The 15,631-nt window shown below is 42.5% G+C and overlaps 1 protein-coding gene across 1 annotated transcript; it reads left to right on the forward strand.

Annotated features, from left to right (window-relative positions):
• The first annotated feature begins 1,835 nt into the window (after positions 1-1,835).
• Positions 1,836-14,978, forward strand: LOC118221943 (cerebellar degeneration-related protein 2-like). The gene is made up of 5 exons (XM_035407396.1): positions 1,836-2,690; positions 7,879-7,991; positions 10,496-10,644; positions 11,291-11,455; positions 11,733-14,978. Exons 1-5 carry the CDS (start codon positions 2,612-2,614, stop codon positions 12,634-12,636), a joined length of 1,410 nt encoding a protein of 469 aa, XP_035263287.1. The 5' UTR covers positions 1,836-2,611; the 3' UTR covers positions 12,637-14,978.
• The last annotated feature ends 653 nt before the right edge of the window (positions 14,979-15,631 follow it).

Below are 15,631 nucleotides of genomic sequence, written 5' to 3' on the forward strand. Positions count from 1 at the left end.
CTGACCTAATTGTATTGCTAATGCAATCTCTCTTTTGCCTTTCTTGTTTGTGGTGGTGTTAGTTATTACGCAATGTAGAAAGCAACAAGCCACTGTTCTGTGTGTCACTCAACCAGCTCCCATAAGGCAGAAGAAAACATAAACATACAACACCACACAGACCAATGGAAATCACTGATGGGATATTAAAGAATATGTGACAGCTCTTTTCCAGAAAATTATTCTCCAGAGAATAATAATAATAATAATAATAATAATAATAACAACAACAACAAGTTATTATTATTATTATTATTTTTAAATTTTTTATTATTCACCCATACAAACAGTTAATACAAACATGGGATATTTTCCCTTTATGTAACAAATTATGACAATTCTTCTAAATCTAACCACAGGATGCTACAGCTTCCATTGTCCGAAGTGCTTTCAGTAATAAGATGTGATTAAAATCCAGCAGTGAATGCGCTGTTCCTCAAAGACTACATTAAAGAGCAGGAAGTCCTAAACCACAGCTTAGACTGACACCTGGTGGCGAATGAAGGTTGATCTCTGCCTCAATACCCCGAGTGATTGCATATTGCTCTGAAAATTAGCCAACAGGGTGCAGAAAAAGAAAATTTAAAAAACTGTAAGGAAAATGCGTGGTGGGTCCTTGGTTGGACAAAGAGTTATATAGTTAAAAAATTATAATTGTACTTTATTTAGCAATAGGAAATGCACAAATGTATCATACAGCACATGAAGTATGTTGATAGCAATAAAAAAATTTTAAAAAGATAAATAGGCAAAGTAAACTTGCGGAGGACCTCTAGCTGGTGGAGGACTGAAGTACCAAGCAAGAAAACAAGTGGAGATAAACTTGGCGGCCCTAATTACCAGTCCAGTTCAAGTAGTTACGTTATAAACATAGCCTTATTCTAATTAATTATCAATAAGATAACTTACAGCTTCATGGCATTCGGTAATCGAATGGGGAAAATACATTTTAGAATTCCTATTTCTAAAATGTAGACTTCCCCACTAAGTCGTTCTGTTAAAACGATGTCAAACGAACGTTCATATTCATCAAACCAAAACCGCTACATAATACTGTATCAGATTATATGTAACATTACATATTGGTGTTTGAACTTTTATATGTTGACTTCAAGATGCCGCTGAAGAATTGTTTTTCACGTTTTGTTTTGGATTTTCTATATTTTTAGCGACCTTAAATGCAGCTGTCCAAGAGTCACACTCAGTTTGGAAATAGCCTAATTCAGCCTGTACTAACCACTACTCCAGTACTCATTGCTGGATTTAAAGCAGTAGCCTAACAAGTAGGGGAACCAATGATGAGACACCTCAAAGACAGGACACCATTTCCCAAAATATGTTCTAGGCCAGCTCCAACTGGGCAACATCTGTTTAATTCTGCGAAATGTATGACTCACTGTAATCATTGCTTTCAGGTATTAATAGTTATTGGATGGGCCCGAATTTCTATTGTATTAGGCAGATCATATCAAAATGAAAAGTGCGCATTTTCTACTTCTATTGCACATTCTATTGTGTCTAAAATGGACCCGTACAGCCTACGTCTAGAAATATAAGATTTATCGGATGAGACTGCATAATTATAGCCTACCCGAAGCAGGTTTGCGCAAGGGTCTGTGCAGTTTTACGCGTGGCATGATTTATTTAAATACGACATTAATATTTATATTTACAAAGAACGAAAATTGTTTTAAGTGCACTCTCATGCTGGTCAACAAACTATGCATTACGCACAATTATCATTCTGAAACAGTGACGTGATCAATTAGCCTTGCTGTCCAGTTGGATGAATTATCTTCTGTCTGCGACTAAGAAGGGAGGGGATTCAGCATCTGCCACGTCTGTACAGAAAGAGCTCATTGGGACAGAGAGAGAGGATGAAAAATATGAACGCTAGAAAGCAGGAAAACATCTGAGTAATTCGCAGTTAAGAGGGAATAGTGTGAAATCACTCGAATGCATATTTAATTGAAGAAGCTTAGCTTCCTTGCTTAAATCGACTGTAGAAATGATCATCATGCAGCACCTCGGCTAGGCAACACTGTGCTCCGCTGTCCGATTAGAGCGCGTCAAACAGAACCATAGAACAACGACGCTGATGGATAGAAATCTCACAGACTGTATTGATTTTAGTTACTTGTGCATAAATTGGTTTGGATTCGGTTATTCACTGTCACATCTTTTTCAGAGATTTTATTCCAGTCTCTGGGATCGATGTGAATAAGGCTCGCGTGTGCTTTTTAAAAAGTCGGGTTGGTGGTATGAGCTCCTTGATACGCTTTAGCTACCTCAGTATCGTATAGTTCTGGCTTTGTTTCCTTTAATCTGCTTTAAATAATTTCTACTGGGAAAAGCAAATACTGAGTTTGGAGAAAGATGCGCGGGGTTTTGCCGGAAATACTTATTTGCCTGCGAAGAGAGTAACGCAGTAGTAGGTTAACGTCCGTGTCTTACTCAGTGGTGAACAGCTCCTGCTCCTCCTCCTCCTCCTCTGACCGGCAGTAGCGGGACAGAGGTTGTGGAAGTGTTTGTGTGGTCGACCGGCGTGCTGCTGCTTCAGGTTACAGTTTCGATGCTTAGTGCAGGCAGAATGCAAGAATTTGAAACGGAGGAAGAGGAGCCATGGTACGACCAGCAAGATCTGGAGCAGGGTGAGTAAAACAAATGCGAAGAATTGCGGCCTCTGTCGTCTTCAACCCATACGGTAGCCCTGCACTTGTGTAGGCTACAGTCGGAATAATTTTCAGTGGACTTGTTTGTTGTCTCCGAACAAAGGTTCTCTACTCAAAATGTGTTACATGCTATTAAATGTCGCTGCAACAGTAAATTATTCATTGATAAATTGCGTTTACGTAAAAGCGTTGTGTTTTAAATGTAAACGACGCGAACTGTTTCATCAAACAAAACGCCGCTCTTTTATCTAGTCAGCTAATGTTACGTGAAGGGCCTTGCTTCTCGCATCATAGCTGTGGAACTGTCTGTCAAATCCACCTTGCACGATGTTGTACGCCTTACAACATTGCAGGCACCATGGAAAAGGTTAATAGTAGTTTAGGTCATAGATTACAAAATGTCAACATAACGAACATTCAGTGATATCCACGACGCTCTTTCCAGCATTGTTATGCGCAATGTAATAACGAAGATAACACCCCCACCCCCCACTCTCAATTGTCTGAAAGCTTCGATTGTTCTTCTTGCATCAATGCACTTTGCGTGTTTGCGCCAAGATTTCTTCTTTATCCCGCTGGGATTTATGTTGGTACATTTGCCGATGGGCCGTAGAAATGCACGAGTTGTTTGTTAACAATGAATAGGAACCTGCGTGATGCACACTGTCTGGAGGAGAGTCTGAAGTATAATGATTAGCCTAACCACAAGGAGGAGGACCCATAATGATGCAAAGTTCAGGCTTTGTAAAAATCCATCTCCTACTGGAAAAGTGCGTTTCTGCTCCTGTCCTCTCCGGTACTGCTGTAGCTCCACTTTTGACGGCAATTTGCCCTTGACAGGGAAGCTGCATGGTTTCTACCAATGGAAAATTACCACCCCAGAATCCATACTATTTGATATGTCTAGATTTGTTAGAACTGCATAGCAGCACAATTTTAAAGCCCTGTGCTCTTTGTCCTAATTGTGGGCGAGTGAAAGCAGAAGAGAGATGAGAGAGAGAGACTTCATTCCTCTCTTATATTTTCAGTGGCACTGGTCATCTCGCTGGGCCTTGTGTTGGTATGGCATGTAATAGTATTCAGCTTGATCAATGTAATCATCTTTTTCTTTTTTAAAATGTACCATTACACAATGTGCAGATATGACTGTGCTGTTGGTAAGATATGTTTCAAAGAAACAAATACTTACATTGTTGCCTCATGCACAATTACTTAGAAATATTTTGTCACAATATTTTGTCGTCTGTCACTAACAATTGGGGGGAAAATTGGGATAGTCCAAACAGAAGTGCTTGGTACCCAAGGGTGCCTGAGTGCTTTCTAGTAGTGGGGAATGCTGTGGCTCAGCAGGCCTGCTCTTAAGCAGCAGGGCTTGTTTTACAGCTGACGAGAGGCTGCTGGTCTCTGTGCTTCTTTTACAGCACACAGGACGCGGCACCACAACACTATAAATCATCAGAAATGCAGCGTGTGTATATAAATGTCAGTGAGAGGAGGGTCTTGAATACCACAAACATATTGTACAATATGCAGTATAACATGGAGACTGTCCGCACAATGTACAGGCTTATGCATTTTCTGGTTCTCAGAATTGTCCCCTGTCATTGATCAATCTTTTAGAAAGCTCTCTATGATATTGATTTATGTAATTTAATTATTGTGCTCCCGCCTAAGTGACTGTCCTTTTCTCTTTGCAGTATTGCACAGATAGAGATAAATCATGCGCCATGACCACCTCACTTTCTCCCCCTAAGCTAGTTCGCCAATTCCTTCCAGCGGGAAACCTGGAGCATGTTTCATACCTGCAGATCAGGCTCAAAGGCATCGCGATACACAAAGCGACACTAAAGAGATGTGTGTGCGCTCTTCTGGACAGTGAGTGTGAACCTATGAATGAAAAGACAAAAGTACAGGTTGTGGCACAGAGATTGACACTCTCCAGATGGAGGCTTCACAGTCCAGGGGGTGACTGGACCATGTCTGTGTTGGTGGCGCTCGGAGGTCTGGGCTTTGGCAGTGCTAAGCCCTGGATGATCTGATTAAGGTAACCAGACGAGACAATGTCTCTGATTCTCAGACAGGGATTTTTGGTTTGGAGGGTGATGGCAGGGACAGGGTTGGCTGAAGGGGAAATAGTTACATATTTTAGTTACAAGAGTCACATACACGCTTAATCTCATTAAAATGTTTGTGTGTGAATGTGTAGCATGTAATAGACTTAGATTCGCATAACTAAACAAATTATTAGTGATGGATATGCACTATCCAGAGTGTCACACCCTTTTCAAGAATGTACATTCAGATTATTAGTATTCTTTTCCTTTCCATTTCTCTTTTAGATGCTGTAGTCTTATATACATAATTAAAGCCCTAAAAGCCTGTAATGTTAATGGTTCCTATGCCCTCACATGTTTACATTAAATGCTCTGCTGGTCCGTTTGCTCTTAATATAGAAAGTGAGTTGTGTTGATGCCCCAAGTCAGAGATGACCCAGAGCAGCCACCTGGCTTGTGTGCAGTGGAAGTGTTCTGTGCATCCCACGAATGGACTGGGCTACACTACGTAGTCTTCTGTACTCAACACATTTTGCAGCACATTGCAATGGCCTTTCAGTGAAATTCTTTGCATGATATTCTCCAGGTCTTCTAGTGTGTTATATGTACCCAAGGTTGAGAATGCCTATGTGACATATTCCTTCCTGGAAACTCCGTTTCAAGTGAAAATCGGAAAGGCTTAACATTGTATTCCGTGCGGTTCATTTCCTATGGCTATTCCTTGAGTGGCATCACTACCCCATTAACCTGACCTTCAAACCTCACTAAACTGTCCTTTTGTCTCTGTCAGCCTCACAGCACAGTCTTGGTTGTGGTACTAGCTGATTGTGTTACGCTCAACCACCATTTTGCTTTGTTCGAATTACATAACTCATTTCCACCCATTGGCGTGCGCACACACGCAGGCACTCATGCATGTGGGTGTGTGCGTCACGTACAGCAATGCGCCTGCATGAGGCCGCGTCACTGGCTGGTCTTGAGGGTCGGGGCAGGGGGATGATTGGGGTCTCCTCGTGCTGCAGCTGGATTTTTTCTCTAACATCCGTTTTTTAGCTCTGTGTTGCATTGAACAATGCACATTAAATAAAATCACACTTGTATTTGTCCACGGAGAGATAGGCGTTCAGAGGGAACAAAAGGAGCACTTTGTTCATTAATTTATTTTGCCTTGCCTTTGGTTTCACTCAGTTTCTGCCAGATTCTGATAACAGGCAGTGCTCTTCTCTCTCTGTTGCTTTTTTGCATTTTTTGCTCTGCACTTCCCTTGTGAGTTGTGAGCATGTGCATGTGTATGTGTATGTGTGTGTGTGCATGAGAGAGAGAAAGAGAGAGCAAGAGAGAGAGGGTAGAAGTATGGGCCCTGACAGAATTTTCCCTGCAGTGCTGACACCTCAGTCTTGGTGATAAAATGCAACATTCGTGTTCTTTAATAGGGGTCAATGTCTGTAGTCACAGTTGATGTATGACCTCACAGGTCTTGGACAGTTTTAATCTCATTTTTATTTATTCTATTATTAACTGTTAATGGCTTTACATTTTTTCATGCCGCTAAAGAGTGGTGCAGAGCAGATCCCAGGGAATTAATTATGTTGTCAGGGTGAGACTCCCTATTTGCATTGTAACCAGTGTAAGGAGCTTGGTGTAGGCTTGTTTTTTTTCCCTCAGTCACTTTAATTAATGGAGAATGGTAGAAGCAGAGCAGAAATACAAGCAAATGAACAAATATTATTTCATGAAATATTTCATTTTTTCAATAAAGATAACTAAAGTTGAGTTTCTGAGTTTGATTTTGGTGCAAATGATAATTGCTTCTGTGTAATGTGTCCCCAAACCTTCCCTTTCTAGTATTCTTAATCCTAATCAGTTGACCTTTCTTGGAATATTACTTCTGTGAAAATCAATACCATAGATTGAATACACGTTGATTTTCTGGGGGAATTTTACCACATTTTAGCTTTGTGAGGAAAAACAGATCTGGGTGAGAGTGAGTTCCTCTCGGTTGTCAGCATGTGTGATTTCACAGAGGTAGCCTAATGCATTCAGGTTTGCACTTCCATAGCAGAAAGACAGGAGGTAAGGGAAATGATTAATTGAGCCAGATGCCTCTACTTTTCCCTTTCTGTGTTTGTTTGCTCTAAAAATTGACAGATTTATAATATCAACAACTGTATCAGCGGAGGCCAGAATTGTGAAGCCGGCTCAGTCACTGGAATGGATGTTGGGTATTGATGAGATCATCCCCATTTTTGTAACAGAGAATGCTAGAGAGAACGTTTTTCAGCAAAGACATCCGATGAGATAACTTGACCCACATTTTGGACTGGGGCAAATGTATCGGTACAACAAAGTTGAAAAACCATTGTAGGACTCAATACCACATGTAAATAACATTGATTTTCTTTCTTGTGTAAAATATATTTTGCATCCTTAAGAACATGCTGCCCCTCTAAAATACTTCTGCTCAAATTTAATTTCAAGAGAAACCCTTTTAATGCCTTTTTCTTTCATCATGCATCATGCAGCCAATGTCTGTCACGGTTTTCATAAGGAAGCTCCTTCAGCTGATCTTTACTGAGATCACAGTCACTGTGTGTGTTAATCAGATAGAGGATTAAAAATAGAAGCCTGAGAGAGAGAGTGGGGAATTGGGTGAGGGATTTGTTCCTTTCTCGTTTTGCTTCTCCCAATGGTGTGTTGGATGAACTGGTTCATTGTTGAATATTTCAACCTATTTAAAAAGGGAATTATCTTAAATGCACTCACTGTGTGGAGACATTTTGCATATATAGCAGAACAAAAGGACCAAATGCCACAACAAAATTGCCAATAAATGTTGCTTTGTTTGGTTAGAGATACAGGAACATAAATTCAAATAATGTGTAACAAAACATGTCTCTGAGACAGACTGCAGTTTTTGCATTATTGAGAGATTTAATTTTCACTTACACAATAGAGCTGGTCGTAATCTGATTATGGTTCTGAGCTTGAAATGCTGTTACTGCAATCTGATTAGGAATGAATGGGAAAAGAATGCAAGAGTTAACCCCTTCCCTCCCATCCTCAACTCACTCGCTTCTTAAACCCCCCCCCCGTCCCACTGTCCTCCCTCACAGACCTGCATCTGGCAGCAGAGTTGGGAAAGACCCTGCTGGAACGTAACAAGGAGCTGGAGGATTCCCTGCAGCAGATGTACATCACCAACGAGGAACAAGTGCAGGAAATTGAGGTAAGGCTTCTGCTGCACTGTCACACAAATAAGTGGCGCAATGTTTTGCACTGGAGTCGATGTACTCAATCAGAGAAACCAGAGAGCTTTCAGTTGTGCTGGTCGTGGAGGTGGACCTTTGTCCAATCGGTCTCTATTAGATTATGCTGCCTTATTGCCATTTGGCAGTCGCTTTTTTCCAGGCCACTGACGAAGTGGAAACATTGTTAGCATTAGGAATTTGACAGTATAGTATTATGATAGAGAAGGCAAAATAGGTTGGACATAAATCTGTGCACACTGTCTGATAAAACTAATGGTAAGCATTCTAACTTTAAAACGTAAGTACCATCATAGTACACAACTATACTAGTGCTATAACAACATCAGGTTCAGTACTGAAAGGGGTGGTAGTTAAAGAATATTGGGGTTGGGCCAGACAAGGTACAGTCTACAGAGGTGGGTCAGGTTTGTCATAAGATGGCTAGTGTTTGTACTGTCACTGCTTTTACTGACCCACTGGGAGCTCATTCCACCACTTAAGTGACATGACCAGGAAGTACGGGCATGCATGTATAGCGGCCAAGAGCCCAGAGATTGTTGATCAGAGTAGTCTATTCCATTTGTGTTCTGATGATCTTGGCGTGTAAGTATGGCATCTCTGTCTTGGTCAGAATAAGCTACAGACAGTGGTTTGACATTCGGCTCCAGATGTCTTTCAAGCAAGCTGAGAGCTATGTATCAGAATGAAGGAAGATGCACATAGGTTGAGTGTCATCAGCTCAAGAGTCATAAGACAAGCCATGGACAGAAATGCCGGAACCAGGAGACTGTATAGAGGGAGAAGAGTGAGGACCAAGAACAGCTCTGTGGGATGCCTGTTGAGAGGCTAGGACGTCTTGATAATGTACCGCCACATTTGACCTGGAAAGAATAACCTCTGGTATAGGAAGTAATTCATTTGAGGGTTGTGCCACATATCACCAAGGCCATCGAGGAACTCGTCATTGGGAGTGTTGAGACAGGGGTGCTGTTGTGCACCCTGTAGTGCTATGAAAATTAAAGCCAAGGAGAACTGTGAGAAGCTCATTCTGTCAGGACTGTAGGCTCAGCCTGAACAGAGCTGTGCTCCTCTCCCCTCTAGAGAATAACGAACGATGTGGTTAGAAAAAAAGGGATGGCTGAAAAAGGGGAGAAAATCTGTGTGTGTAATCTGTGTATATGATGTAATAGTGTGTACAAAAATGTCTGTTATCAAAAGTAATGAATGCGCTCTTTTACTTGTGGGATCCAATGCCATCCATCCATCCATCCATTATCTATACCCGGGCAGGGTTTTGGGGGGGGGGGGGTGTGTGGTTGCTGGAGCCTATCCCAGCATGCATTGGGCAAGAGGCAGGAATACACCCTGGACAGGCTGCCAAACTGGACCAATGCCAAGTGAAACTAATCCATCATTTTCAGTTTAGAGATGCTGTGGCTGGCCCAAGGTTACGCAGAGCGTTCATAATATAGACAAGATATCACGCCGATAAGCTGACTCCGCAAGAATTGGTATAGAGCAGACCTAGATGTAACTGAAACAAAATGACCAGCCAGAAGCTGCAGTGCATTTTGCAGAGGAGATGTTGCACCTATATACTTTAAAGGCTCCACCTGTGTGACTGCATTTGTGCATGTGGATGTCTGTGGCTGCTGTCTGTCTGTGCATGCAAGAACGTGTACATTCTTGTATGCAGTTTCTCAAGTGAGTGTTCCCCTGTCCATTGCCAAGTGTCTGACTGAGGCAAGTCTGGTGGTGCAGGGCTATCTGGCACATTGACAGTCGAGACTGCGTTAGGTTCTCTCACCTGACCCCTTCTCCTTGACACTCCATTTGGACAATTAAACTTCACAGCATGCCGGGAGGAGGGAGGAGAGGCGGAAGTGCTGGGGTGTTAGAAGAGGAAAACCGTTTCTCTTTATGGGGCCATGAAATGGCTTCACAGCAGCAGTCGCTTTGCCTGCATCGTAATTTAATTAGAGCTGCACAGTCCATCGTATAAGGGATAACGTTCTGCAACACTAGGAATACGGAAACTGCTGCAGTTTACGTATGTGTGATCTTACCATGTAAAAACAAGCCCTCACATCAAGCTCTCAGGTGAGGGCTTTTTTCCCCCCCCATTATTTCTTTAAATTTGGTACTTTGCTCATTCTGTCAAGGGCAGTGAGACACAGTATTTTTGAGTTGTTTTAGTAGATATATTCTGGAATTTCTTTATACTCCTAGGCCTTTTAATGCTGTGCAGAAAAGCTAAAAATGTTCAATTTAGACAAAATTTTGGACCTGATGAGTATTTTCTTGCTTTAAACAGTCCTGCTGATGTCTGTACACCAGCTGGCAGGTCCTGGGAAACGTCTGTTTCTAAAATATCCTTTGTCATACACAAAAACATCTAAAAGTATCTCAAAGAGTGCATATAAGTAGAAGTCTAAATAAAAAATGGCTGAAGTTTGATTAAGGCCTATTGTCTCTCCTGCAGTACCTGTCCAAGCAGCTGGAGATGCTGCGGGAGATGAACGAACAGCACGCCAAGGTGTATGAGCAGCTGGACACGACTGCTCGCGAGCTCGAGCTCGCCAATCAGGCTCTGGTCCTGGACGGCAAGGCTTCACAGCAGAAAATACAGAGGTGGGCCTGAAGGCTGAGGCTCTGTTTACACGGCTGCTCGAGAACAAACGTACTGTACCTAACACAAGCACAAGCTCATGAACACTGTATCCGTCTCTCATTGAACTCCATGAGCAGCGGACAATGGATTCAATATAATATGTGTTACCACCTGAAAAGGAACTCCCACCAAATACAAAACCCTGTACATTAGTCGTTTGTATTAAACCTATAAAGGTAATTGATCTGGCTGTATTTCACATAGCCTTCATGCTTTTATAGGTATACCTATGATAAGAGAGGGCCCTCGCACACTTCCGTACATGCACCGTTCATGCTACCTGTTAACTGCCAATTCCATATCATACCAGGCAAATCATGTAAAAAAACACAAATATAAGGCTGCATTTTTGGATCTCGTTAATTTGGGATATGTGTCATGTTAACTTTTATAAACAGGTGTTCAAAATCCATACATCAGTAAATTAACAGATGTTGGCTTACTGCACAACAAACTGCTTTCAATGAAATGTAACATTGGTCATATTTAAACAACAAAAATACAGCGTATTCGCATCAGTCAATGTCTATGCATGTATATTCTCATCTGCTTTTGTCATTGTAACACTGAATGGTAGAGTAACTGTGTTCCTCCATGGGGTGGCAGGTTGACAGGGACAATCGATGTGCTGCAGGGACAGGTGGAAGCGCTGACGGTGAAGGTGGAGGGGCTGCGGTCCCTGGAGCAGCTGAGGGTGCACCGCGAGAAGAGGGAACGGCGCAAGACCATCCACTCCTTCCCCTGCCTCAAGGAGCTGTGCACCGCACCCAGGTCAGAGCCCTGGGTCTCGCGTGGATCTGCCGTAGGGCGACCAAGGAAACAAACAGTCTGACTAGGCCAGTGCATCACTTCATGGTTCAGTCAGTCGTAGTCAGTTCTTTTTGCAGCCAGTTCCTGTACTCCTTACATCGGTTCAAAGACTTCCAGTTCTCTGAACTAGAAATGATTGCTTGTCAAATGCCATTTTAAAATCATTTTGAGCTGTCTTATTTTAATGTGTTAAATGATGGAGGATTTTGAAAAGGCGGGTTTTGTGTTTCTCTGTCAGTTATGAGGACGGGTTCGTGGTGGGCAGCCCTGGGAGCGTGGGCTCGGAGGCAGACTGCCGGCCGCTGCAGGAGGAGAACGAGCGCCTGCGCGAGTCCGTGTCATCCCTCCGCTCGGCGGTGCGTGTGGAGCGGGGCCGGCGCGAGGGCGCGGAGCGGGAGTGCGCAGCCATCCTGCAGGAGTTCGCTCGCCTGGAGCAGCGGCTGCAAGGGGCCGAGGGCTGCCAGCTGCGCGTGCGGGAGCTGGAGGCCGAGCTGCAAGAGCTGCAGCAGCTGCGCAGGGCCCGCACCTTCCTGATTGGTGGAGAGGACGGTCTGACACAGACGCTGCTCAACAGCACCCCCGAGACCGACACCCTGGAGGAAGAGGCGGCGCTGGGCGAGGAAGGCAGCGAGGCCGGCGAGGGGCAGTCCCTGCCGGCGTCCAGCCCGGTGCGGAAGAGCTGCAGCGACACGGCGCTGAACGCCATCGTGGCCCGGGACGCGTCCGGGCGCAGGCGGGGGAGCTACGCCATCCACGCCAACAGTGTGCGGAAGCGGGGAATGTCCATCCTGCGGGAGGTCGACGAGCAGTACCACGCCCTGCTGGAGAAGTACGAGGAGCTGCTGGGGAAGTGCAGGCGCCACGAGGAGAGCCTGCGGCATGCAGAGGTGCAGACGTCCCGCCCCGTCTCCCGAGACCCCTCCATGAAGGACTGCGCCACCACTGCACCTCCACCCACCCCTACACAGACCCCATCCACCCCAGAGGCCCTGGAGGGCATCAGCAAGCAAGTGGAGGCAGTAGACAAACGTCTGGGCCAGAACACGCCCGAGTACAGGGCGCTGTTTAAGGAGATCTTCTCTCGTCTCCAGAAAACCAAGACAGACATCAACTCCACCAAAGCAAGCAAGTCCAGTAAATGAATCTCCTCGCCTCCATTCCTACACTAAGAATAAATGAATAAATGAAAGTCTCTCTTGAGTCTATCCTTTGCTGTCATTGGTCTGAGTGAGGGTTGACTTTTAGAGTTGCCTTCTCCTCACATGGATTGATGTAGTCCAACCAGTTTTGATCAAAGTGCAGTGAAGAAAACCAGAAATATGAAAATGTATCTGCTTGACTGCTAAGCCTTTCCCCAGCTGATCAGAATAAACTTCTGGAAGGTGAATACCTTATAATTCTCAAAACTTTAGCTGGGCAACCCCACATAAAATGCTTTGCACAGGAATCAAACCTCATTTAAGAACCTCATTATGTACTGTAGGGCAAAGGTTATTCTTGTAGGGTAATTGCACTGTCTTCTAATCCCTTTATTTTAATAGGCCCTTCTCAGCTCATGCAAGTTCACAGACCTTGTGTTGTATGTGCATGGAGTTCTTGGTCTTGAAGAGCTGGTTGGATTGAGATAACATCAAACCACTACTCCTTGATACAAGGTTATCATAATTATTTTTGTACTCATGAAATTCTTTAATTAAGTTCCACCTGTTGGTCTGGTCTTCAGGGGTTTTAAACCTACTGATGTTGTTCCACCATGTCTGTGTAATTTTGGGAGGAAGAAGAGGGTGCTCAATTTCAGTGCAAACAGTAGAGACAATCCTACCTGTCCGAGAAATACAAAGCAATAATTTGACAAGAACCATCAAAACTGTGGAAGCAGGACTATATGCCTGCATATATTACTACATTTTTGGAGACATTTCTCTTTATGGTTTTGTGTTTTGGACAGTGAATGTTCTCTATCTTTTCTTTGCATGCATGATGCAACACAAAACCCACCTTATTTCTGTTTGTCTAATGAAAATACCCTGGACAATCCTATGGTTGGTGTAATTCTTTTGATGGCCTAATAATAATGGCCGTGTAAAATAGTTCCTGGTAAAGTTTTAGGCTGGACTTGACAAACATGTATTCAACTATTTAAATTTGTAGCATCTTCAGAACCTAATTTCTACCCACAAAGGTCAGCCAATTTGTGTTTGTTATCTGTAAAATTTTGGTTTATCCATGCATCAGTGTTAACCATATGAACAAAGCTGTTGTTAAACAGTCACAATGGTTTCATTATTTGAAGCATTGCTGATGCTAAACTAAAGTTTAAAATGATAATGAATTAAGGTATTACCAAAATGTGGTACTAATGGGAGCCTGGTATGTTGACATTGGGAGAGATGTATAAACCAACTTAAGGCTTAATGTAAACATAAAAGATGGCTGAACAGCTGCTTTGCCTCTTTCTATGCACCATACAGAAGCTGCTGCTCAGTTCAGTCAGGATAACCAATTGCAAAACTCTGTAATTCATCATAATTGTGATAATATTTGAATAAGTTACTTGTCAGAGAAATGGATAGTCAGGTCATTTTATTGTGTTTTTGAAATGAAAACATGGTAAGATCTGTTTCATGAGAAAAGCTGAATATCTTAGCGCTTAAGCAGATCTTAACTCTGCCTGCATAACTATACTCACCATCTGCCAATAAGAGTACAGACTTCATGGTCAGTAACTGTAACACAGAAGCAGTACCAGAGTTAGTATTGTGTCTGGTTTCTGAGAAGAATAGTCAAAGCCAGGTCTACCTTCTCTCAGGGTTACTTATAGAATTGTAGAGGGAAGGAAACATGAGGCATGAGGGTTTGACAGAAAATTAATAGTAAATTCAGGAATGAACATTCTGTTGGTTTGAGGAAATATTGCCAAAAAGGAGTCCAGTTGAGTCCCAGCCTTAAAGGCTGCGCTTGTTCTCTGTAGCCTCCTTGGGGTACTGTACTGAAATTTCTCCTATTGCACTTGAAGATGCTTTCAGCTGTCTCATTTATTATACAGTGTATTTATTAACTGATGTATTCTTTATACTGAATATATACTGACTATCAGAAATGCTTTTGCCACCTTTCGTCACTGCCATTTGAACAAATCTGATTCATGGATAATGTGACTGAAACGAAATGCCATCTTTGCATTTTAACTGCTGCATCAGTGTATTTAGCGTAATTCTCCCATATTTGTTTTTTTCTCATGTTGTTTTATTGTGTTCTGTTTTGCACATTGCCTTTCTAAATATTGTGTGAACTTAGTTTTAGTATTTGGATTTGGATGTGTGCTTTGTCCTAAGATGATTAACACATTGTATGAGAAGGCATGTTCATTTTGAATTTTTTGTTCAGATTTGTCCAATTGTGTAATTGTTACATTTATCACGCTTTATGGTACCACACGGAACTCTGTCTCATGCCTTCTGTTACATTAAAACATTGAAACCAAGTTTCCATGTGTATTGTAGTATTACTTAAAACTTTCACCAAATGGATGGTGTCCTAGGCAACCTCCCTTGTTACCTATGTCTGGAACGATGACGGTACAAAATCTGTTGCCCGTGCAAAACCTGTTGCCTTCCGCTTCCGGTCAGATCCTTGTTGGATAAAACGCTATCACGTGATTTAAACTTTGGCACATGCATACGTACAAGTTACTGGTACGTTAGTTCACTTTGTAGTTTGTAGCTGCATTAGCTATGAAGGTAGCTAACAAGTCTCCAAACATACGGACATTAACAAGTTTTGGTACAAAAAAATTAAACTACTGGCAAAATAAAACGATAATGTTGGCAACACAGCTTGTGCGCTTTCAATTGTATATAGACTGCCAAAACAAGCTAACGTTCGGCAAATAGCCTACAATCACTCTTTGCCGAACTTTCTTACACATGATTCGTAAGTGAATATATTTAAGTTACTAACTTTAGACTAGTGACTAAGTTTGACTTATTAACTAACGTTATTAGACTAGTGACTTAGTGACTAAGTTTTATTGCCAAACGTTACATTGCGTAGACTGTTTCATAACATTAACTCTATAACATTACTAGGTGCAGACAGCTGAGCTTGCTAGTTGGTACGATATGTTAAATGAACAAG

Source organism: Anguilla anguilla, chromosome 2, assembly GCF_013347855.1.
Source record: "Anguilla anguilla isolate fAngAng1 chromosome 2, fAngAng1.pri, whole genome shotgun sequence".
NCBI lineage: Eukaryota > Metazoa > Chordata > Actinopteri > Anguilliformes > Anguillidae > Anguilla > Anguilla anguilla.

Bases quoted from the DNA above. Each gene is read 5' to 3' on its own strand.
- LOC118221943 (XM_035407396.1), top strand. From the start codon at position 2,612: ATGCTTAGTGCAGGCAGAATGCAAGAATTTGAAACGGAGGAAGAGGAG. The intron at 2,691-7,878 runs GTGAGTAAAACA...CCTCCCTCACAG, and splicing joins CCAGCAAGATCTGGAGCAGG to ACCTGCATCTGGCAGCAGAG. The intron at 10,645-11,290 runs GTGGGCCTGAAG...ATGGGGTGGCAG, and splicing joins TCACAGCAGAAAATACAGAG to GTTGACAGGGACAATCGATG.